Genomic DNA, 25,943 nt, shown 5'->3' on the forward strand with positions numbered 1-25,943 from the left:
TTGAATTGTGTGTATCTAATATTTCACACCATTTCAATTATACTCCACAGCAGCTGAGAACTATGTGAATTCTAGTGCTAAATTTAATCAAATGCTCCTCCAATGTGGAAGAGAATATATTTTTGGAATTAATGGAAAGAGACAAATGAAATCAATCCCTGGGATCTTGGTTCTGTCCACTCTGCACCAGAAGATGTCCCAGAGAAAAGACCTTCACTAGCAACTGAAGCCTGAAGTCTGATAATGTGAGAACTTAAAACTGCAAGGTATGAAACCCATGAAGAATGGTACACTTCATCTGGACTGTAGAATCAACAAGAATTTAATAAGTTAATCAGATCATCACCATTTGAGTGCACATAAATTTGAATTGTTTCCCCATTATGAAGTGGTTGTCTGTAAATTATTGCCAAGAAAGCCATTTTCAAATTAATGTCTGAGCTATTTGAAAATACAGAGGGCATTTTCATTAATTGGAAGCAGCTTTTCTTCCGCTCTCTCTATCATTACCTTTGTTGCCCAGAATCAGTTTAGTGCTCAAATTTATTGATGTGTATGATTCAGTGGCATTATTTGTTTAGAATTTGTCCTATACCTGATGGAATAAACTCATTAAGGGTAAATGAATAGTTATGTAGTCATCAACTAAAATGAGTCACTGCAGTTCTCTGAAGTCATTACAGTGCCTTTGAACACAGCTGGAAAGAAAGTCTCTGTGAAGGTTACAGCTCCCCTCTCAGAGGTAACCACATCAATTTTGATTCCTTCTTTGGTATAGCTTCTTTTTTACAGAAAGCAAGAATCATTCTTCAGCAGAAGACAGTAGGTTCTTCTTTTATCCAGTGATGTATCAAACCAGCTTGTGAACAGTTTCAAATTTTTGCTGCCACAATGCATTGTTTTTGCAGTATATAGAAGCTAGGATTCAGAAAGAAGAACATTGTTTAGAAAAATAGATGCTTTAAAACCACTATTTTTGGAGTTAAGTATGATGTACATCTTCTACAGCTGACAAACATTGTGCCACTGAAGGCTGAAAGAGAAGGAGGGCTTGAAGACTGCACAACTCACTGTGTAGGTTCTCTATTTCAGTAAAACTGCCCACAAGGGCAGGACTTCCTGATTTCATACGACAACTCATGGAAGGGAGTGTACTATAAGAAATCAAGGTTAGCTTGCACATGGGCCTCTCTTTTTGAGAAATAAATGTCTCCACAAGCTTTGCCTACTTGTTTATATACTTGATAATATAGGTAAACTAACTTATTTTTGTTGATACTCACACCATCCTAGCACTTATTTTGATGTCCAGTACGATAGAGGCTTGTAAGGTGTTAGCAGTAAGGCAATACAGCTGAAGGGAGCAGACAAAGGATTCCTACCCACTTTTTACTGGCAACTGGAGTATCTCAGTGCACCAGAGGTAAATGTCTGTAAAGTGATACAACCTTTTCCATAGTCAAAATGCATCACACTGTATTTAGCATAAGCCTTTTGAAAATCATATTGCTCGAGAGCTGTTTCACTGAGAATGCTGTAAGAACCAAAAGGAAAAAAATTCCCACTAAAACTGACAGTATCTAATAATCTTTCTCACAGCCACAAACAGCTCAGTTACTTGTGTTTCTCATCAAAACAGTCCTAATGTATTTTGTAAGCATGTTGTCTATGTCTCTGCTCCCTGCTTGCTCAGAAGCTGTGTTCATTTGTGGTGAGGCTAGAGACATCTATGGAGGGATTATCAGCAGTTTATGGCATTTTTAATATTGCCCTTAGGCCTGTAAATTCCAAAATACTTTGGGCTCCTTCCACCTGTTTCTACAATGCTGGTGGAGCACAGGTATGGTCACAAGAGTGTTAACACAGGACTGGAGCCAAGGCCCACTGAACTCAGCAGGAGTTTTTCTTTCAGGTTCTGGGCATTTCAGATCATGTCCATGGTAGTTGTTATTTCACTTCAGACAACAGGAACTAGTTATAATTAATGTTCTTATTTTTCTTCCCCCCCCCACCCCGCCCCGATGCAGGTGCATAATTAGACTTGGGGAGACATTTGAAATGCAACCAATGAGACATTTGATATAGCACATGTAAAATTTTCTTCAATTAGGAATGCAGAATTGTATTACACAGCACATTAAATGGCACATTAGCAGATGTAAATGCTCCCATTGAATTAAGATTGGTTAGTTTGCTTGTTAGATTAATTTTTGTTACAGTAAATGAGTAGTTTTCTGAGTTTGAACAGCACACATAAAAGAACTAATCTAACTTTTCTTCTCTACTTGTGGGTTCTAGAAGTGGATCAATACAGCTTCTCTGCCTGGACCACTGTGTGTGATATAGTACATGAAAGCATCTGAGATAGAAAATGTTCTTTTAAACTGCATGCTTAATTCCTAGGGAAAAAAAAAGTTTAAACTTCTAAAATTCTAATGTATTTTAGATGTCTTTTGCAAACTGCTCCAAATATTACTTCTATACAGAGCATCCATGTTGTAATAATTCACCATTCCTGGAAGTAAGAAAACAAAAAGAGCAGCTGAAAGGTATTTATAGGAGAAAGACAGCAATGGAAAAGGGGTAACCTCAACTTGGTTGAAAAATACTGAGCTATTCCCCAGGGGTTTTCTCAGGGAAAGATATTTGTGTCGAAAGGCAGCTCTCTGGTGCGGGAGAACAAAGCAGGGATCAGGAAAACAATGTAGAAGATGCTGCTGGAGCAGAAGGGCTTGTTGCTGTGTCTCCATCTGCAGCAGATTATCTTGTCATAAAGATTTGTTTGTAGCAAAGCTGCACCTCAGGCAAACTGACCTCCCAGAGTCTTTTTATCCTGCACCAGTGTCACTGGGAGAGTACAGCAGCAAAACCCACAAGATGCCAGTGAGTTATAGGGGTCTGTTCTTTAACCCACATCCTACCTGGAACACATAACTCCTAACCTCCCACCCTGACTCCCTACTGAACCTAAATCCAAGCATTTGAACTTTTCATGGGATAGAAGCTCAAAGCCTGCCAATATGTAACATGATAGCATTGAGGCAGGAGTCACCTCAGTTGATTACCTGCACATCTTTTGTCCCTGAAGGGCAAGGAGAGCGTCCTCTTTCTGAATTGGTCCTGAAAAATCTTCCCTTGTTTTTGGAGGTGCAATTAATTATTGCAACCACTCAGAGACCCCAGCTGAGATCACAAACCTTGGCAAAACACTGTGTAGCAGAATCTCTGGAGCATTCCCACCTTGTGCAGGCTCCACTGAAGGTTTTTCTAGTGCATCTCCTATAGCAGGGAAGCTCCTTACTCCCAGGCTGGGCTTACCTGACCTCACAAGGAAAAACTGGTGGAGCTTTTTTCCAAAGCCTATTCCTCTTAAATGCTGATTCTGTCTTGTAGACCTGAGTTAGATTTCTGTGACATAGACTTGCAGACCAGGGCCACCTCCTGCCATCTGAATTCTGCATGAAACAGTGTCGGTCTGGCATTACAAAGCACAAACACTGGTGTGTAGGATTGGATGAGGTTTCTCCTTTATTTTCTAGTCCTTCTGCTCTTGCACTGCCACACACTCAAGGGCAGCCAAAGACAGAGCTGCCCTAGCAGTATGTATGAAAGAGTCACGATTCCTCTTGGCATTTCCACTTTTGCCTTCACAGTCCTCTGAGATTCCTCACACAGCCATGAAACACTGCAGTTTGCTTTCTGAGCTCTTCGTTCAGTCAGGTTTGAATCTACTCACTGCACAAAGAATCAATAATATTATCCCATTTTCTGGCAACTTTTATGTTCATTTGCCTTGTAGCCAAGTCACTCAGAAATGAGAAATGAAGAGTAAATGCTTCTTTTCAGAAGGATCATAAGAGAGTTTTCATTTCCTGATTGAAAGACTTCTGATCTTAAGCAGTGGAAAAGCCACAGCAAAACCATACCTTTGCTCATTCATCTCAGTGTGTAAAATCAGATCATTACAAGCTGCAACAGCTTAATCAAGCAGCCTTTGAAACACAAAGGCTTCTGACTCAAATGGAGTTAATGGAGGTGGAGGGGTTTTTTTGTTTTTACTGCTGCTCACATAATGTTAAAAGTCATTCACATTTCCATGGAGTGCTTGCTGATGATTATAAGCAGCAAAGCTTTGGATCCAGTTATACCTGCGCTTCCATCTGTCGTTGCAGAAACCAATTCTATTATCATTCTTTCTGTTAATGACTTCTTGAACTCATTCAAGATACCTGCTCTCTTGCTCTCTTCTTCATTGACAGTGTCAGTGGAATTGCTGTTTTTATATTCAAATGTCCTGAGCACAAAAATTGCCAGCTGAATCACGTGTGTCCTGGGTGTTGATCTGGATAGAAAAGAACACATTCATTTTCTACAGCTTGTAATGAACTGTTTCTTCTGTTGTTGAGGCACAGCATCTGACAGCAACTCCTGTTTTGGGAGGATGGTTTTATATTCACTACATGTCATTAATGAGCAATGTACTTATGCGTGGATACCTGAGAAAGGAGCTGGTACTCAGCCAGTTTTTTCTTCACTTGCATATTCACAGTGAAAAATTGATTTTTTCCAACAATACACCACCCACCAGAAGACTGTTCAATGATATCTTTCTCCTTTTTAATATATTTTGCAAAGTGCAGTTGTATATTATTCAAGAAGATGCTTCCTTATGTCCTACTTTCTGAAGAATATTTTCATGTTACTTTTGGATATTTTTCATGAGCTGCAGTGATGCTTCACAGTAACTTATTGCCCAGAGCAGTGCTGCATGACATTTGAAACTCAGAGACTTGTCTTTACCCATCACCAGTAAAACTCACGACCCCATTCTCTCTGAAAATACATTTTTTTCTCTTTTTTTCTAAGATAAATTACTCATGTCTTTTTAATTTTAATGCTTTTTATTGCAGCCCAGGATTTGTTCCCCCTACCATTTTTTTCTTCTCCTTTGTCCACAGCAGCTAGGCTTTATTATTTACTCCTCTCAGTGCTGCATGGCTGGAAGACAGGTCCTCTGTTATGTGCCATCACCTTTTTGCATGGAGCTGGTTTCCAAAAGGGCAGAGCAGAGTCCGGAGTCAGGCAGGTATAGGAATCACAATAAATATAAATCTCACAGCAAATACAAATCTGCTCTGTTGGAGAAGGTAACATAATGACACTTTTATTTGGTGAGGAGGTCCCATGCATGTGTTCAGCACTATTCCCCCACCCCTCACCTCATGGGGGATGAGCACGGAATGGTAGAACTCACTACCCATCATTGTGCTTCTGCCTGGTGCTGAGCACAGCAGCTCAGCATCGCCCCTCTGCATCAGATCATATGATCAAAGATGTAGAAAGTAAGCAGGCATAAGAAGAAAGATCATCAGTGCTTACCAACCCCTTCAAACTGAAACTCTATAGCTTTTACTTCCCCCTGACACTTTAATTAATGTACTATGTCTGCTAAAGCAGATAGGCAATACCATGAGAGAAGAGAGCTGGTGGCCTGCTTTACTAGGTGAGAGGACTACTGTTATATACCAGTTTGTTTTTTGGACATGTTGATTTGCAGTGCTTGAATAGGCAGGAGCTGTCAATACTTCAACATCTGGGAAACTGGAGTGAACTTTGCTGACTGGAATACCATAACTGAAAGCATTTATCCTGTCTCAGCTATAATGGCAGGAGAATTTTATGTGGTCTCTCCTCTCTTTGCTTTCTTCAAAGCAAAGAAGATAGTTAAAAGAAATGTGTGTGTGTGAGAGATTATATTAATGTGGCTAAGGCTTGTAACCAGTTCATACACGTGGTGATATGGTAGTTGCAGCTGGGTGGAAGTGGTAATGGTGAAGTTTTATGGATATTTGGTAAAATATTTGAAGTAATAACATTAAAAAGCTATTAATGACTCATTCATTTAGTACTGTCATTGTAAACAGAGTAATGGCCATTACATTGGTGTTTTTGTGTTTGCATTTGAAAGCAGATTTTCAATAATAACAAAGCTGGAATCAGTCCAAGTCAGATCATACATACAGTTAAAAAGCTACATAGAAAAAACTGAGATAAGACCTTTCATTACTGATGTGAAATAGAAAGTTCTAAGAAAACTGAAAAAATAATTTGATGTCTTCCAACCTCCTTAATCCCCTTGTGGAGATTGTGCTTGTTTGACCTGATCTAACTAGGTTTAGCTCACTTTGTTGTACCTGGAATGTATTACTCCAAATGCTAATGCCAGTATGCTCACTTTATTTACATAATCCACACCACACTGGCAAAAATACCCAGCTCTTGCATCCTGTAGGTCATTTTGCTCTTTCTTATCCCTCCAGGTATGCATATGGTTTTCTGCTTTATTATTTTACACTTGGACTTCACAAATAGTATGAGAAAAGCAATCAGATGACTGCATTGAAATTTCAGTACTAAGCAAATAAACACTGAATATGTAATGAATTTTTCCTTGTCTACAGCAGTGGTACTGTTTCAAAAAATCAATAGGGGACACAAAAGAAAACTGTATTTAATCTCAGCTAGTCCTGGTCTTGTCTGCCTGAAGCCAGTCATTCACAGTCTCAAAGGTACACCACTGGACAGCACAGTCACCCTTACTAATGCAAAGAGTGCCCCTGACTTTTCCTCTGGATTAGCTGCTGAATCAGCAAATGGTGGTTGACAGGCTGCTCCAGAAATGAGGAATTGTGAATGAGAAGTAAATCTGAACCTCTGGCATAGTCCTGATGCTGCTCCTGATGTTGGATGCAGGAGTCGGTGTGGTTCAGCTGGGTGCAGGGTGCTCCAGTCCAGAAGTCTAGCTCTGAACTGTCTAGTACAATGCAGATAGTGAATAAGAAAATAAAGAGCAACTGGTTGAGTTGGGGTTTGGCCTCTGAATTCACCAATATGGTTCTCAAGAGCTAAATTTGGATGAAAACCTTCAGATTTTGGACCAGCTAGGCATGCTGAACTGAATCAAATGAGCAACAAGCGCAAGGAAGTATAGGCCTCCATAAGCTTGTAGAAATACTTCATTTTCATATTTGTTTTTACTTTTCCAAGGAGAAGATTTATATCTGCAATAATTCTCTGTCTTCAGACTTCAAAATTAGGCAAGAGAGAGAAAATGATTGTGCAAGAAAAATAAAAAGTCAACTCTGTGTTTCTATTACTTCTGATTATGAAATGACATAGCAGTGTACTGCATCCTAGAAGTTACCAAGACCAGAAAAAGTTTTAGAAAGCTTTTTCTGCACTGAAGATGAAGCTGTTTTAAAAATTTGCCTTATACAGTTTCCCTATACTAATATAAATGTTTTGAAAGGCTTCACTCAAGATATCAACCATCTTCATAATGTTAATGACTATTAAAAAGACAACACATTTGCATTTATTATATTTGGCCACATTGTACATATGTACACCCAAGAAGGATGACAGGCAATTTAGTAAATTAATGGTGACTGGGTTCATTTTGCAGTATTTACATTTTTTGAGATCATCATAATGCTGTACAGCATTAGGTGTAATTCCCTGTGGAAGGTACCATTCCCTTCGTACTCAATTTGTTTATCCATTCTTAGTTGTAGACATTAAGTGAAAATAATAATAATAATAAACCAGCAATATCCTTTGCCACCCTGGTGAACATAAAAATTAATAATCTCAGAGTCTGTATTCAACCTGACACTGTGAACAGTGCAAATATGGTACAAAGTCTATCTTTACATTTATTTGCAAATGTGTATAGATATGTTTCATATAAATTAATCCTCTATTTCATTATAAGGAAGGAATTATGTCTGTGGTCAAAAGGGTGGGGTGCAGTTAATCTGATTTAGCACAGCATGGGAAAAATTAATTGAAAGTCAGAACTGCATAGTGTTTATTATAAAGTAATTTCACACCAGCTCAGGATTAGCATGGTAACAGGTGACAATAGGTCATTACTATGTTAATTGAAAGACAGCATGCTTTTATAAAAAAGGAAAAAGAAGAAAAAAAGAAAAAAGGGATAGAGATGAAATGAAAAGGAAAAAATATTAAAATGCAGTATTTTATCTAGGATTGGGCTGCAGTTCTATGGGACATATTCTAGGGAGAAGATAACTTCTGAAAAGAATTTATTGGCTTTTGGTGATAACCATGCATTGTTCACTGTGCCATGAAGCATGGCAGATGCTCATGCACATCTCTTGCATGAGTTAAGCTGGTCACCTCTCTTTCCACAAGAACAGGCTGCATCTCCAAAGCAGTGCCCTGACATTTTCATCTGGCTGATGCTGCTCACTGGCCCAGGCACGTGGAGCAAAGGTGGGCATGAGGGCTGCAGAAACTGTCTATTTACCAGGCTTGCCCGAAGTCACTGGGGGCTATGAGATTTTTCAGCAGTGTTTAACAGAAGAAAAGACTCTGGTTTTGTTACTTGACAAAAGGATTAATAAAATAAAAAGTCTTTCAAACCACCAATGGAAAATTGCCTGTCACTTCAATAGCACGCTGAGGCATGAAGCCAGGGCAAGCTGATCCTTCCACTTGAGCTGCAATGCCATTATCCCAGCTCTGAACAGGGATGGGTGCTGCAGTGCTCAGCTGCTCTCCCATTGTGCAGCCTGACAGACACTGGCGTGCAGGCATTTCCCATTATACGCTCCCACCTGAGTAAGCAGTCCGGAGCTGCCAGCTTCAGCTTGTCGAAAGAAATCTGGAACCTATATTTCCCCTTTTATTTGCATAATAGCAAAAGGTGTTAAATCAATTTTGGGGGCAGAAGATCATTCTGAAGGTTCCTCAGTTGACAGAATACAAAGAGCACAATATATGCACTTGTGCCGAGGTGAGCAAGACAGAAAAGAACTTTGTATTAACTGCAGTCACTACAAAAGGATCTTTGCAAATTGCATGTTATAATTTAAACAAGGATCCTTTCTGAAACCAAAACAATACACCTATGTAATGAAGCTAGCTCTTGTTCAAAGTAAATGGAAATTCAGAGGCACAGGTGGGACCTGAAAATGGGAAATTCTGATTTTATTTCCCGGAAGAAGAGTTTAACCTCTTCAGATATCCTCATGCAGCCGGATAGATGAGCTGATGAGGAATGTGACCTTTCTGTTCCCCCTCCTTCAGAAAGGTTTGCAATTCAGTCTGACACATTCTGTTGTAATATGTTAATTTCAATGCAGTTCTGCCAAAAACACTAAGAGTGATCCCTGAGACCTTTACATCCCAGAATACAATCCTTCCAGACTTCATTCTCACCTAAAAACATCCTGATTAAGGTGCTTACTTATCTAATAAAGGTCAAAAGAAAGGAAAGTGTAAATGTTCTTTGATTTCTTACTAAAAAGAAAAGAGCTCAGTCAGAAGACGGTGTTCTTGCATTCAGTGCACAATACAGTGTGATGCGGTCTGCTGAGTTAGAGAGAAAAAGAGTAATGCTGCTCCTGGTCAGGTCACACACCATTATCTGCAAATCTAAACTACTGCAGAGCTAGGGCAATAATGCAATACAAGTACCCCTGCAGGTAGAAGAGATACTTGTGTCCTACTCCTCAACCATTCAAAAAAAGTAATATAATAAAAATATTTGCTCAACCCCAGCAGGAAAATCTCTAGGGATAATTAGGGCAAAACACAGCGTCAGGTCTGACTATGCCCAGGAGAAATGTTTTTCTTGATGATAAGACAGAGTAGTAGAGTGGAAAAGTAAGTGATTAAGTTCACCTCTACAAACACAACATTTCAAAAATTATATTAGAGCTGGTGGTTTCTTTTTTGTCCATGGTCTAATTATTGCTCAATAGAAGCATCCAATTATTATTATTTTTATTGGTTTGCCATGTCTTTGCATCTCAGTTACAGTAAATAAAAACCCCGACTCAGTCATTTTCAATAGGCACCTCTGCTCTGATGCTATTCCTCCTCTGCAGCCAAGATGAATCATAAGCAACAGCGCTGCTCCCTGCTCATCCCTCTGCCCCAGCTCAGCACCTTGAGCCAAGCTGAGCCACCCACTGCCAGAGTCTTCCCCTGGGGACTCCCAAAAAGTCACAGCCAGCATGTCCCCTCCCCTTGGGCTTGCTGTTGTGACGGCAGCTTTCTGGCAGCACGCAGGCAACATGTAATTGCTACAGGCAAGAGCAGAGCTGAGGGACTTTGAAGCACCAGCAGTGGTGCCATTGTCGTCTCAAAGTGCCACAGATTCCCTTTCTAACATGTTCTCCTTTCTGCTCTCCATTTATTTAAAAACAAAGCTAAACAGAAAAAGAAACAAGAAGAAAATACCCAAAGCTCTCAAGCAAGGAAGACAGAGTGGGAAGAAGAAAGAGCGTGTTATAAATCTGTTGGCAAAACTGATGAGACAAAATAGGAAAAACCTGTGTATGAAGCTGCAGCAAATGTAATCTCAAAATGTTTCTAAAAGTAATTTTCACCTATTCATTTGTTCTTGGCTGTCTCTGCTGTTTACTCTGCTGTTCTGTGTTCTTTAGCAATAACAGTTCCATTTAAACTCTGTGCAGAAAGGACTCTGCCTTCTCACCTTTCTGTACAGCTCAAGGATAGCTTACACAGCCATGTTATGGCTTTGCCCTTTCCAGATGAGAAATATGTTGATTTGGTTTCAGCTCATTAACTCTCTAAGGAATCTCTTCCAGCTTAGCTGTCTGCAAGGCTGGAATCTCCCATACTTCAGGATCAGGGCTTTTTTTTCTCTTTAAATGTCTGAATGGGTGTCCCAATAGTCACAGACACTGCAAGGAACCCTAAAGAGCTGCAGCATGTCCTTCTCTGGAAATGAGCACCCTCTCTTGGGATAATGAAATTTCATGTGTTGCGTTTGGTGCTCTGGGATTCATAAAGGTTATCAGTAAGGCATTTATAATAAAAGTTCTTCCTGCTTTTCCTGGCATGCATGGGGAAGATGGGAGTGTTATCATTCTGACATTTCTGTCAGAAGTGGTATTTGAACCACTGGATGATTCCGACAAATGCCACTGCTGTCATCTGCTGCTCAGTTTTAATTATATCTGACTGAGTCTTTCAACGGCACCAAGCAGAAAACTTAATTAGTTGGTTTAAAGGCTGATCTTCAGAGTCTGAAGAATCCAAACAGTTTACAGCGTTTATGCATGGAGACTACCATTTTCAGTCTGATGATGCAAGTCAGAAGAATTAACAATCCCACTTATAGGAAGGAAAAACAGAGAAAGACTTACAAGAATATCCTTCTACAAACCCCACCATTTTTGTACATGACATATCAGTGAGGCAACCTCCTGTCTAGGAAACTGCTGTGCTGGCTCACAGGTGGGTCTCAGACAAATGGTAGCAGAATGCAGGCGAAAGATTGGGTGCTCATGGGAACATACAGCAAATGAACATCTGTTACCTTAAACAAAATGTATATGTTTATTCTGCAGCGGACTGCAAGCACTGCACTATTTGGGAAGACTGAAAGGCTGGCATTTTCTCATACACCAGTGCACTGTTCAAACAAGCTGCTTGAAAGGAGATTGCATTAACAATTTATACTACCTCTGTGTTTGCTTTCACAGTGTTAATATGATTATATTTCTCCACTATATCCTGGAAAAACAAGCATTAGTAAGATGCAATGTCAAACTGCTAATATGATGCAATTAGAATTTAACATTACATTCACATACCGATTGCAGATTGCCTGCAGATAGCTATTTTCAATAGTAGGGGGGAAAACCCCAGCTAGTAAAAACACATTGTTTTGTTCCAGAAACCCAGGGATGTGGGTTTGGGAACCCTCATGCAGATGTGGACTGGTGGGCTTTGCTTGTTTGTGAGATCACATCCTCTGGAAGGGTTCTGCCGGTGTCCTTTAGGATATTGCCAAATTTCATCATTTGCAGGGAATGGGCTGGATTTTATGTATAAAATGTGCCAAGAGCTCTCTGTGGGCTCCAGTCAGAAAGCAAAGCACTTCATGACTTACACAGCCCATGTGACTGATCAGCTCTCATTGTCCTTCCCTGCATTCAAAAGCTTTGTGCTTGCAACTTAGTTGACCACAGAACCAGCGAGGCTGGACTGCACATCTGGAGATCTCCACATCCAACACCATCCTCAAAGCAGGGTCTGTTAGAGTTGTTTGATCAGGAATTTGTATGTTTAATTAGGTTTTGAATATCTCCAAGACTGGAGACTCTCCAGCCTCTTTGGATATCTTGTGACAGTGTTTGACTATGCACATTTAAAAAAAGGGTTTTTTTTTTTTCTTTAATCAGATCTTTCAGTATTTCAGGGGTTTTTTTCACTGCCTGTTACTCTTTTGGTGATCCCCATTGAGAGCATTCTGACTCCACTGTCTTCCCTCATCAAGTATTTATACACATTGATTAAATCCTCCTGAGACTTCTTTTCCCAGGCTGAATTGACAAAGCTGTCTCAGCCTGTCCTTTTTTTGACAGGTGCCCCAGTCCCTTAATCATGTGTGTGGGTCTTAACTTGACCCAGTTTAGCATGTCCATGTATGTCTTGTGGGGGGAACTCAGGACTGGATATGGCACTCTCCACTGACATGGACAGGGCATGTTTCTGGCTCATGTTCAGCTTTGCATTTCCCTTTAGTGACCTGCAGGATATGCCTGTTGGTCCATCTCTCTAGCCTGTCCAGGTACCTCTGGATGGTAGCACAAGCACCTGTCAGCAAGTCTTTCCAGTTTTGTATATTATGAAACTTGCTGAGGGTGCACTCTGCCACACTGGTCAGGTCATGAATGAAGAGTTAAGCAGAGGAGGTGGGGGAAATGGCTAAACAACTTTATGGCTTTTGTCATTATATTCTTCAAAGCCACAAATTTAGCTGACCTCACCCTGCCTGGATGCTGAATGCTGCTCTGTTGAATGCCAATCCACTGGACTTTTCAGGTCCATGAACCCATGTAGGTATATGACTGGTGATGAAAATTGAGCAGTCAATTTCATTGGTTTTTTTTCTGCAAGCAAGAGGGGACCTTTTGTCCATCTCTCCTGCACTCTGAATGGGATAATGAAAATATCCTCTTGTTGTGAGGGAGGCTTTTCCTCTTCTCTTTCATGGATTATTGTGTCCTTGGTGACTCACTCATCAAGATAAGTATAAATAAACACAATAACACACTTACCCATAACATTTTAGAAGAGTTAAAGAATCTCATTTTGCCTTGAACAGTACTTTTGCCAATGGACATAAAGCAGTGTATTTATAGGATATGTGATATGTTTTATGTTTGACATTTTATATCTTAACATGTTCCAGCAAAAAACTGCTGCAGTTACAGTAGACCTCACTGTGGCATGATGAGGAATTGATGTGGATGTGAGTCTGTGCAGGGGGCTGTAAGCACTGTTGCTTCTGTACAAATACAGCCTCTTGTAAACTGGTGCTTTGGTACTAAGCTGTGCACACCGACTATGTGGTAGAGGATACAAGAAATCTCCTTCTTCATCCTTAAGTGCTGAAATGACCACTGTCATCTTCCAGCTGCAGAATACTGCACCATGTTTATTCTTCAGTGTCACCATGAGGAAAAGAGACCACCACAGCATCTGTACTCCTTGTCATCCTTCTTACTCCTCATGCCCTGACTTTAGCAGTTCAGGGAAGCTAAGCTAAGCTAAGCTGATTTTTTAAATTGAAAGTTCTTAGGCCATGTTCATAAGGAGCTTTGTATTTCAGCTCTGTTTTGCTGCCATGTTCACAACTGAACATCTCTGTTCTATGGCATCCTGCTGACGGAGAGGACGTGGTTGGTGAGCAGCCCTGCAGAAAGGGATCTGGGGTGTGCTGTTTGGCAACAGGCTTGATGTAAATCATCAGAGTGCTCTGGCAGTCAGGAGGACAAACTCCTTCCAGCATCACCAGCTGGTCAAAAGAGGTGATTATCCCACTGTACTCAGCATTGGTGTGGCCTCATCTGGAGTGCTGTGTGCTGGACTCCACAATTCAAGAATAAGGTGAAGGTACTCACATGTGTTTGAAGGAGAGCAGCAAAGCAGGTGAAAGGGCTGGAAGCAATGTACTATGAGGCATGGCTAAAGGCTTTGGGTTTGTCTAGTTTGGAGCAAAGGAGACAGAGGTGTCACCTCCTTGCTCTCTACAGCTTTATGGGTAGAGAAGGTGGAGATGGAGGCGGTGATCTCATCTCCCTGGGATCCAGTTATGGGACATGTGGGAATGGTGTAATCCTGCACCAGGGGAGGTTGAGACTGGACATCAGGGATCAATTATTTACTGAGAGGATGGTGAGACACTAGGCTTCCTAGAGATGTGGTCCATGCGTCAATCATTTGAATAATGGTCTAAATAGCATGCTTTAACTTTTGGCCAGCCCTGGATTGGTTGGTCAGCTGGACTAGATGGTGGCTGTAGGTCCCTTCTGACTAATATATCTTCTTCCCAACACCTCAGGGTCTCACATGCTTTGTTGTTTGTTTTTGTTTTTGTTTTTGTTTGTTTGTTTGTTTGGGTTTGTTTTTTTTTTTTTTTTCATTAATCTCCTGCTAGGCAAGCAGCAGCATTCTCTCTCTCTCAAGGAAGTGGAACTGGAATTCATTGAGATTAACCATAAAAAAAAATCTTCATTGTATAGGGCATCAGTGTTTTCAGAGGAACTGTGGAGTGAAATGGCCACATGGTTGAAGTGTCTTGCTGAGGCTCCCAGGATGCAGTGAGTCTCCTTTCCTTCTAAAAACATTCAGGTAAATGTCACTATCCTCTTTTTGCAAAAGCCTCTGATAGCCCATCCCTGTGCTCAATGATGGCTGCAGTGTTTGCAGACTCAGCCTTTTGACTGAGCTGTCATTCTCCATCATGCAGCTAACACAGTGATTGCTGTATTATAGACCCATTACTTGACACTGAGGATACCTGGTTAATACATGAGCTAAAGGGATACTGAGAATAGTGTGCTGCCTTTAGCAGGGAATATTGGATGCTATTGTCTTTGAAAAGTCCCACTGGTCTTTCCTTTGTGAATGGCTGTAAATTGCTTACTGGAACTAAAATGACACTTTTTGTCCAATTCTTTCTTGATTTTACCCACGAGGTACATAGAACCAGTTGATTAAATCACTTGGTGCCTTTCTCTGCCTGAGACAGACACATGAGTCTCTCAGCATATGAATTTAGAATTCTTTTAAAACAGGTGAAAGAGGAGCATTTCATACACAGTTACCTGCTTTGTATCCTTTCTTTGAATGGCATGAACATACTTTAAGACAGACCTGTTTTTTTACTTTGGTAAAGCTATATAAAAGTTAGAGGTTCAGCTTGAATTAGTTGAACAAATGTCCTCCACAGGACATCCTTCCTAAAGAGAGAAATCAGCTGTCTTTTGGAGAAGTCTCCTCTGTATCCCCAGAGCTAACTTAAATTCTTAACCTAGATGGCAAATTTAACTAGCATACCAGTTTTGAGGTCATTACACTCAGGTGAGGCAATACCCAACAAAGCCTGCAAAGGGTTTCAAAATTATTTTTTTCTTTAGGCATTTTCTCCCTTTTAATTTTGCAGGACAGCACATTCTAAGGAACATCTTGGCTTTAGAGAATCCAAGGATTATGATAGTGCAAAAGCAAGAAAAAAGAAAATAATAATGTTGACTCCTTTTATCTCACTCCCAAACCTCCCAGGAAGCACACACTTGTTTGGTAGAGGGTGCCTCTTTGGATCCACTTCCATTCCTCAGACAATGGGAGTGCAAAACCTGCAGTGGATGTTAATTCTTTTCACACCAGTAGAAATGGAGAAGCATTCAAATTTGCACTGAAAATTGAGATGAGGTAAAAAATGAGACATTCTGTAAATATAAACCCTTTAAAATAAAATAATACAGATGACATAAAAGTGTAAAAATTGTTACTGACATGAATAATTCACTAACTATTGAACGGTATAAGTCACCAACTAATGTGTATTATGTGCCATTTAATAGTGGATGTATCTGAAGAAATATGGAAATTGGAATACTTTAATAACTTCATATATGAAAGATGATGAGACTGCCTAAATGATTAAGAGGAAGATATGTTATAATGAACTAAAGCCACTCGAGTGTAAGGTAATTTTAATTCAAATCTCCATCTGCTTATGTATAATTAAGACTCATTTAACAAGTTAATGCCTAACAGAGAGAACTGATAAGTTTGGTATTAAAGAGCTTAAGAGAAGTAAATTAAACTGTCGAGTTTGAGGAGCTTTCATTTGAATTCCCTGTACCTAACCAAAACACATCTTCCAGGTGCATTTCTTTACCCTGACTATGCAGCCAGGCCCAAAATTTGGGGAGAAAAAGAGGATGAAAATCATAATATCCTTGTTATATTTTCATTTTAGATATCATGTCAAGTCAGGAGTTTGACAGCATCTTTGCTCATATGAATATTTATACTGTTCAACCTGCTCTCCATGTAGTGTCTATACACCATTAAGAAGATACTTTTCATTCCATCAGAAAGATTTATACATTGCAGAGATTGCCAATGGGGTTAAATAACTCATGAAAATAAGAAGATTGCCTTTGATGTGTAAAGAAAGTAATATTTTCATCACTGGTAAATTTTATGTGCTATTCACCCACGTAACTTTTTCTTTCAGTCTTTCTCCAAATATCTTTCTTGCAAAGTCCAGTAGTCAAAACACTGGCTTCAACCTTTTCATCTCTCATCATGCAATTTTAATTTCAATCTTTTGGCTTCTTCTCCACTGTCAAGATGAGAGTTTCCTGTATTCACTTCATACTTAAAATTCTCTGTGCTTTCAATTTTATTTTTATTTTTTTGTCACTGGAGCCAGACATCGGCTTTGATTTGCTCCTAGTGTATTGGAAGAACAAATACCACAGTATTCTCCTAGTGCTCTGGAATAAGTTAGACACTTTGGGGAATGTATTGGAAGAACAAATACCACAGTATTTCTAATGCTTATTGCAGAGCAGATGCTCCCAAATGATAACAAAGTATTAAAGCTGTGGGGTATGATGACCAACACCCAATCTCAATAAATGCCCTAATTGAAGTTTACTGTTTTGTTTCTTGGCCAAAAAGACTTTAGCATCATTCTGGTTTAGTATCAGTCTAAGTGCAGAAAAAATAGAGACTAAATTGTTTAAAATCCATTAAAGAATAGAACCAATGTCTTACTTCTCAAATTGAGTTTTGGGCATTGGAGGTCCTTAAAATTCAACAGCAAGTGAAATTACCTCCTTATATATATATATCCACAGATTAACACAATTTACTGTTTGTAGCTAGTCTCTTCATTATGAAAGCATTTCGGTTAATATGCATTTTTGTATGTGTGTCTCACAAATAAGTGAGCATATGTTTTAAAAGGTCTTCCTTTCCTCCAGCATTTAAAAATGCACTCTGTACTGAGCCATCTCCAAAGACATTTGCAGCACTTCAGTAGAATGAACTTCAAGTGGCATAGGAAATGTGCCAAATGAACGAAACCACCTAAATTGACCACAGCTGAAAACTTACAGTCAGACAAGGGTCTCAATTTGTGCTGATAAGCTGATCTATGAAAAAAAAAATGCTTCTTTTAGTGAAGACCCCCCGTCAACATTTATTACGTTTCAAGATCAGAGGTCTTGCTTCCAGAAGAAAGAGGAAATGAGAGAAAAAGGGAAGGGAAGGGAAGGGAAGGGAAGGGAAGGGAAGGGAAGGGAAGGGAAGGGAAGGGAAGGTTAGGGTGGTGAAAGGTGCAATAGGAGGGAAGGGAAGGGAAGGGAAGGGAAGGGAAGGGAAGGGAAGGGAAGGGAAGGGAAGGGAAGGGAAGGGAAGGGAAGGTTAGGTTGGTTAAAAGTGCAATTTGAGCTTAGAGACTCAGGAAATTAAAACATTAAACCAAAATTTAAAATCCAATTAAAAAAAAAAAGTAAAAAAGAAAAAGTAAAAAAGAAAAACTAAAGTCAGAAGCTCATACCTAAACCATGACCAAGTCTGGATGAGGAGGAGGCCAGCATGTTGTGAAACTGCCAACGGCCCTTCCCTTGTACCTGAGTGTATCCCAGAACACATTGCAGCTTATACCTAAACCATGAACAAGTCTGGATGACAAGGAGGCCAGCATGTTGTGAAACACTGCCGATGGCCCTTCCCTGGTACCTGAGTGTATCCCAGAACACATTGCAATCTCCTGGATGACACTCAAATTATAGATTTTTGTATGCCAGAAGGACATCTTTGTTTTGGGACATCTTGTACATTAACTGAAGAAAGAAGCTACCAGTAGGGAATATTGGCATGAGACAGACTAATTAGTGAGTAAGGACTCAGTCCCTCTCCATGGTCTAGTGCCTGTGAAAAGCAGCACATACATTTCACTTTACAGTTCCTATCAGTTGTAAGCAATATGCCTATAGCTCAGCCCCACTACCCACAGCTAGGGTGGTATGTGAGTATACAAGACAATCCTTTCTTCCTTTGAGCTCCATCTAAGCAATCTTTACGGTAGAGTAATTTTACTTCAAAACCTCACAGATAATGATGTTCTGAACCTCTACACAAATGCCATTTTTTCCTGGCTCAGAACCAGATGAATTGGGCAAGGGAAGCCAAGATCCTTAGTTGCCTGGAAGAGGAAAAGCTGGACATGGCTGAAGGCTCTGACAGTGAGAGGTGAACCCTTTTCCTGGAAGGACAGGAACCTGCTCACTCCCAAGAAGGGCCCAGGGACTATATACTTGAGCTTGCTGCCTTGCCAGGTGCAACCCAAATCCCAGGCTGCACCTTCTCTCAGAGGTACCATCCAAAACCGCTCCATCATTCATGCAGTAGCTGACATTACAGCAAGATTAACAACATCTGAAAACCTGGGGAAGATCTATACAAGTCTTATAAATAAAGCAATTGCCATCCAAGCAGGTGGAATGCTCTTCTTTAAACAGAGAAACACGTTTCAGAGCAAAGGCATTTAAAGATAATAAAACCTGCTCATGATCCCTCTGCAATATTCTTTGTCCTCCTTCGGGAGAGGCCTCTCTGGGAGTAACACCACCAGGTTTCTGACAGCTGCTCCGTGTTGTAACCAAATGCAAGCTCCCATAACCTTCATTTTATCCTTATGCCTGAAGAGCATTTAATATTCTGAAAAAGCAGTGGGTGCATAAAATAGATATTAATAGAGCACTTAACGCATGCATGTTTGTGATCAACAGTTTAAAGGTTAAGAATCTGGGGCAATTCCAGCTTAGAACAAGGAAATATTTTAGCATCAATGCCACGTCATGAAAAAAAGGGTGCTAGTCTATAATTTGTACCAAGAGGTACAAATCAATATTAGTTAAACAAAAATAAATGAAAAAAGTCAAGCATGATGATAGTAATAAATAATTAAATCCCTGTGAGTCCAGAAAGTGTAATGCTAAAGTTGTTTTATCATCTCTTGTAAGGTCCTTGCTCAGTCTCACAGGGCAATGTATCAAGCACAGACTAGATTTCATCTCTGATTGCTTGTGTTCAATTCAAATAATGCTACCAGTCTCTTTCTTAAAAAAAATAAATCTGATGCAGATTTAGTTTATTGTTATGATCATACCTTTCCCTTTTAGGATACTTACACTGAGAGGATGATTCAGGGATCCCACAGATTTTAACCTTACTTATGGTGAGCAGTGCTCCTAAATCAGTTGGCAATATAGTTGTCAAGAGGAACAAGGCTTTTTACAAGGCCATTTTGTTGGCTTCAAGGGGAAAATTACCTCCCACTGGTCTTAGCTGGGTACCAGTGTTGGGGGAAAGATGAGTGGGACATGAAGTCTTTTCCCAGTAGTGAGGTGGCCATGGTAACATATCCATGCAGCTACTCTTCCCTGACTTTTGCACTTTATCTCAGAGCAATCCTGCTAAACAAGATCTGGTCTTTTTCCAGTTGGAAAGCAGTTTTATGTTCCTTCATATGAAAAGAGTTCTCAGCAGACAAAATTTTTAAAGATTTATGACAACATAAAAAGCATTTTGTTCCTTCTCTTTTAATTTGCCTTAGTGCTAAAATGTTACTGTCCTCAGTAAAAAATAATGACATTTTGAAAAAAAATATATGCAGGAATAAACCACATGTGGGATGTCAGCATTGGATTTCACTGACACAAAATTGCTGGAATGAGGGAGTGCAATGCTGAGTCCTGCCCTGCAGAGAAACCAGCTGAGGGCAGTGAACAGTAAAACACTCACCTGCCATTCAGCCCCTGTACACCACCACCCTGGGTGGCCCTGCTCTGGGGCTGCGTGGTTATTTTCATGCTAGCAGCAAGGATCAAGGCATTTCATCAGGCAGAAATGAATGCTTCTCCCCAAAGCTGCCCACAGAAAAAGGAAAATGACACTTAATAACTGTAGTTTAGAAAAAAGGAGAGAAAACTGTGGGCTGCTGGAAACTGCCCAGATTAAGGATTAGGTAGGGACATGGTATTTCAGCAGGTGAAGAAGAAAGGAGAAGGTAGCTGGGCTCTGGCAGGCCTGTGCTGAGCTAGAAATCACATCAGATGTGCTACCAACAGTACCTCTGTATTACCTCTTGGTTTTCTCTTTTGTCTGACTAGATTTTGACAGATCTCCCTAGATTTGGAAGTATTTCCACTTACAGCCTATTAGTACACTATAAATATAGTTTATTCTTTATTTGTTTCTCTAATTATTATCTATTGCTTAGCTCCTCTCCTCCCCTCCACTTGGACTCCCTACCCCACCACCCTCCAGTTAGGACTTTTCTGTAATTAGATGTGGATTTGCCTACTTTTATTTCTCAGTGATGAAATAATGATATTACATTTTCTGAAGATTCATGTTGCTCTCTGAATATGAGTGTCACACCAGCTTGATGGGAACTGTGAGTCATGATTTAGTAATGGGAGAAAATCAGTAAGTACTGTGTCTAAGGGAAAGACATAAGAGCAGCCATTGTCTTGAGCTGATAGCAGCTGAACTCAGACTAGGAAAGAGACCCGTGTTTAAGTGTGATTACTGGAATGCAATAAGGGAACTGCCAAACCTCTGGGCTGTGATGTCTCCAGAAGAATATGTACCTTTCTAAATGTCTTAGGTTGGTCAAAGACAATTCCTAGGCTCACCTGGAGAGACAATCTGGTACAGCCCCTTGAAAGCAATACGATGTGACCCTATGATCTTTTCTGGTTAGGGATTCCACACTTTTTTTAATTTAAAAGAAAACAGTGGAGGTGTTTTTCATTGAGCCTGAACAGCTGTATATTTGCTGAGGATTTAGTGTGATGTCTCCCTGGGTCTTGAAGTGAGAATTTTCTGATTATCAGACTGTGAACTGTCAGTGGCATAATTTTCCTAAGCACTTGGAGAGCAGTGCTCTTACAATATTTATATGCCTACTGATGCAAAGAGTACTGCCAATGTGAACTAATGCCAAAAATGTTTAAAAACAAATGAATGATTCCCAGAATTTGGTAGTTTAGAAATACCATTATGTGCCTTTCTGCAATGTTAAGCATGTATTTTAAAGCCAGATGCCAGGTGACTTCAGAACCTAATCCTGCACTACAATCAGTTAGTAACTTCTGTGAGTCAAGCACAGGAACAATGAAAATGGAGCTATTAGGCCATTTCTTCAACCCCACAGACTACCCAAGACTAGTAATTTCAGCTTGCTCTGTCTCACTGGGCTGCCAGCAGGAGCAGCAGCAGCTCAGAAGATTCCCCAGTGGCAGCTGAGGGGCCTCTGCTGCATGGAGAGTCAGGGAGTCCCATCAAGCACCCAGACAGCAAGTTTCCATTGCTCCTGAGCTCCAACCAGCTCCCACTGAGGCTCTTTTAAATTACTTGGATGCTCCTCAACAATAATTTTACACCCTTAACTCAATTAGTTGCTTTTCATTCTCTGTTTTTCCTTAACTCGTGTTCTATGAAAATGTCACCACTAGTTTTTCTTGCATGAGATTTGGCTCAAAGTTAGGCATAGGCTGTACTCATGTTTTCTATGTGTAGAACAAACAGCAAGCTCAGCTAGGGAGAGGACTCATGGCAGTTACCTAACATCTTACAACAAATAAATACATCAATGAATCATTTAATTAACTAATAATATCAGGTAAGGAAAAGCCAGAAAGACCCACTCATTCTATGTGTTCTGCAAAATTAAAAGCTAATTCATAAGAAATATCCTATGGAATTGTGTCCTTTATTCTTGAAATCTCTATATGCTGTAAATACCATGCACAGTGAAATGGCTTGTACTTAAAGAAATATTCTCAATCTAAATAAAACAATGCTTGGCTTTTGTTTATTTCTTAAAGATAAGCAATAATTTATTTCTCTTTCATCTTCACAATTATCACATACTGTGCAGCTACAAGACCAATGCCACTACATAACACAGGAGAATTGCTCACCTACACTTTACTTGGACAAGTACAATTACAATTTACAGATTAAATGTACTGTAAAATATGCAGTTGGAAAAATGTCATTCTTATCTATATGATGGGATGTGGCATATGTTTTATGAACAGATTCAATCTAAGATGTAAAACTTTAAAACTTGTTCAGCCAAGGATACAGTATAAAGCATTTTGGTTTGGTATTGTATTGTTACTAAAGTAGAAAAAGCAAAATTACAGAAATAAATCCAGATCTTAAGTTACAGGATATGTGTTAGGTTAAGAAATTTTTTGCTTTACTTTTCTATTTTTTTTACAAATGAATAATATGAATATATTGCAGGACAAAGAAAGACTGCCAGATAAAGAAGGTACTGCTATATGAAAAACAAATGAAAAATACCAGGTCATTTTGCTTACAAAAAGATCAAACTATAAACAGTCACAAAATATATAAAAATGCCACATTGAACGAGGCAATTGTACTCTACCTAAACTGGTAGTATACTCTCTGTTAGAAGTTGTGTTCATACAGTAGTAACTGATAAAAAGGCATTGTGCACTCTTGTGCCGTCTGGGGATTTAGCACCATGTGTCATCAGTTCTTGTATTGTCATCCAGTTGTCCAAGATTTTCTTGTTTCTCCTTTTCATCATCTTTTTGTGACTCAGTTCAATAATGTTGATTTCTTTTTTGCCCTCGCTGCCGCTCTGTGGACTTTCCTTAAGACACTCCAGCCTGCTCCTCATCATGAACTCCCGCCGCCTCCTCTGCTCCTTGGCGCGCACCAAATGCTGCTTCCGCTCCTCTTTGCTCCAGTAGCGACCCATCTTCATCTCACTCATTGTGTCATCATCTGTCGTCATCCCACTGCGCTCCTCTTTAATTTTTAAGGCACGTTCCTTCAGGATTCTGTCTCGAACTGGTCTCTTTGTGATGTACCTCGTCCCATCACTCCTTATTTTCACTTTCCATTCCATCTTGGGCTCCATGCACTTCTGTGAGTCTTTGCACATGCTCACCAGGCTGAGCTGGCTCTGGGCGTACTCCACAGCAGACTTCTGCTGGATCAGCTGCATATAGCTTTGATAATGCCTTGCATGAGCAGGGATGTTCCCGTACCTGTAAGAAGAACTGTGATATGGAGACAAATAGGGAATGTGCTCGCTGCCTTGCCTGTCCTGGTCTGTGAATTTGCTGCTTTCTGATGCCAGCACTGCATTCTCAGCAGCACTGGTTTGCTCGGTGGGTTTGGTTTTGGCTGAGGTTGTCTCCCTACTGCTTTGTCCTGAGGATGACTGATTAGCAACAATTGTGGTCCTCAGGTTTTTCCTGTTGGTTATGCTGATTACCCTCTGGAGAGAGTTATCAGGGGATTGCTCCACAGTCAGCGGAGTGCTCCTGCAGCTTTCAGCAGTGTTGTAGGCACTGGAGCTGTCCTTGTCAGATTTCTCAGGGTGCTCCATGATGTCATCCAGTTTGCCTCTTTGTACATCTGTGCTGGTGTTATAATTCCTGAAACTTTCATCATGTAAAGACCAAATGTCTCCATACTGGTCTCTCACCTTTTGGAGCCGGTGAGCTTGCATAATATTCTGGCATTCAAGTTCAATGTTCCTCAGTTCCTCATTGAGTAGCTGCAGCTCATGCTCCACTCCATCTTGGTCTCTTCTGTTGCATTCTATCATGCTGCTTGAGTAATAAAGATCATACTCCCCATGGTTTCGAATCTTGCACTTCAGTTCCAACAGCTGCCGAAACCTTTCGCATTCCTCCTCTGGGTTTCCTATGAAATCAGATTCAATGTATTCCCCAGACACAAAGCTGTCATTGCACTGGAGCTCAACACTGCCTAAGGTGTCCTGGCTGTGGCCCAGATCCCGTTTGCTCTGCAGGGTAGCACCGTTCCGCTCCTCAGCTGCATTTTCTTGCTCTGAGCTCTCATCATTGCGAAGACTTTCATCTGTAGGTCCCACCCCACTGTCCTTCTCATGATTGTTGGATGATGAGGTTGCAGTGTCTGTAGTGCCATCTTCCTCTTCATGTTTCTTTGGCTAAAAAAAATGAGTAAACCAAAAGGATTATCAAATGCAGATCATATAGAATAATTATTTTCCAGTTCTGTTTTGCTTAAGCAGCTGGGATCTGATTTAAGCTCAATTAAAACAGATCACTAAACAGCAGTCCTACTGCTCATAGCTTTTAAACATTTCTGAGAGCCATGCTGTGGTTTCCATACTAAGCAAAGTAAGTGAATTACAGTACTAGTGACATAGCTTCTTAGGTCTGTAAAGAAATATCTCCCTCTCTAGCTAAGACATCTCTTTGTTATGCTTAAAGATAATGATCACCAGATGGTGAGCTGGTTTTGATTCTGGATTATGGTTCCACTGGTGGAGCTGAAATCTTCTCAAACTTGAGAGAAAGCTTCAGTACTCGTATCACTTCAAACAAACAGAGCAAGCAGCCAATGAAGCAATGACTAGTACAACCTGACAGGGTGCAAAAAGACTACTGTTGTCTTTTTAAACAGTGAACTTTTGTTTGTTTCATTGCACCCTCCATGGCCTTCTCCTACACTTCTTGTGCTCAGTAGCCTTTTTCTGAAAAAGTGTTCATTTCAGATTCTAGGATTCTGCTCAGAAGGACCTCAGTCCGTTTCATTCCTGGAAACTCTTTTTGAAAACTCATTTATTTCCATTGTTAGAGTTTCTGTTCCTAAAAACTAAAAACAGTCTTTCAATATTAAGTGCAGAACAACACTGAATGCTTTGCCATGGATATAATGTCAAGCTTTTTGACTGCTGATTAGCACTCCACTCATTGTACATCACCTATTTATATTCTCAAGCTATTTATATTCCATAGAATATTATCCAGAGATAATACCTCTCTGAAGAGACACACACTTTATTTTTCAAACCAGATAAGAAGAGAATCATGCAGAGTGCAATTTGTATGACCAAGTACCTAACTACACACAGTACCAACACCATGTCTCTTTTAGGAGGTATAATTGCATAATTATGTATAATGACTGTAATAATCAGGAGAGAAAAAAGGTACTGTGCACCCAGTGAAAGGAAACAAACTTAAAGAGGCCACTGTCATAATTCACTTTTTATCTACTTTGACAAACAGTAAAACAGGATGAAAATATGTCTCCTATGTCATCCCTTCTCCTCTCTTCATGTACACCTTATGATCACATGCCCTTCATCTGGTTTCATTTCTTCAATTGTTATGAAAAAATAATGACCTAGGGTCAGAAAAACAAAAATAACCTCCACCAATTCAGTATAAGAGTGGAATAAAGCAAATATTGAAAGAAACACACCACCAGGAGAATTCGGTGTCTTTGACAAACCAGTCAAAAATTTCTGAAAAGATGCCTTAGAAGATTTAGGTTTAATTTAGTATCCTTCTAGTTCATGATGAACTCCTGATGAGTGCTGCTACATATGCTATTCTGTTCCCTTCTCTCACCTGCTTCGGAGCTGCTGCAGCTTGTCTTGACCTCCTCTACCCCCAAACCTTTCAGCAGAGAAGTGACTCCAACCTGGGCAGCTTACACTTCACCCCAGCCATTGC

The 25,943-nt window shown here is 40.1% G+C and overlaps 1 protein-coding gene across 1 annotated transcript in view; it reads right to left on the reverse strand.

Annotated features, from left to right (window-relative positions):
• Window positions 1–22,254: 22,254 nt before the first annotated feature.
• The window catches only part of PDZRN4 (PDZ domain containing ring finger 4), a 101,209-nt gene continuing 97,520 nt past the window's right edge, over window positions 22,255–25,943 (reverse strand). The window contains exon 8 of the mRNA XM_005419263.2: window positions 22,255–24,406. Coding sequence (XP_005419320.1) covers window positions 22,880–24,406 — 1,527 coding nt within the window. The 3' untranslated portion in view covers window positions 22,255–22,879. The remainder of the gene's footprint in view (window positions 24,407–25,943) is intronic.

Source organism: Geospiza fortis, unplaced genomic scaffold, assembly GCF_000277835.1.
Source record: "Geospiza fortis unplaced genomic scaffold, GeoFor_1.0 scaffold166, whole genome shotgun sequence".
NCBI classification, from domain to species: Eukaryota; Metazoa; Chordata; class Aves; order Passeriformes; family Thraupidae; genus Geospiza; species Geospiza fortis.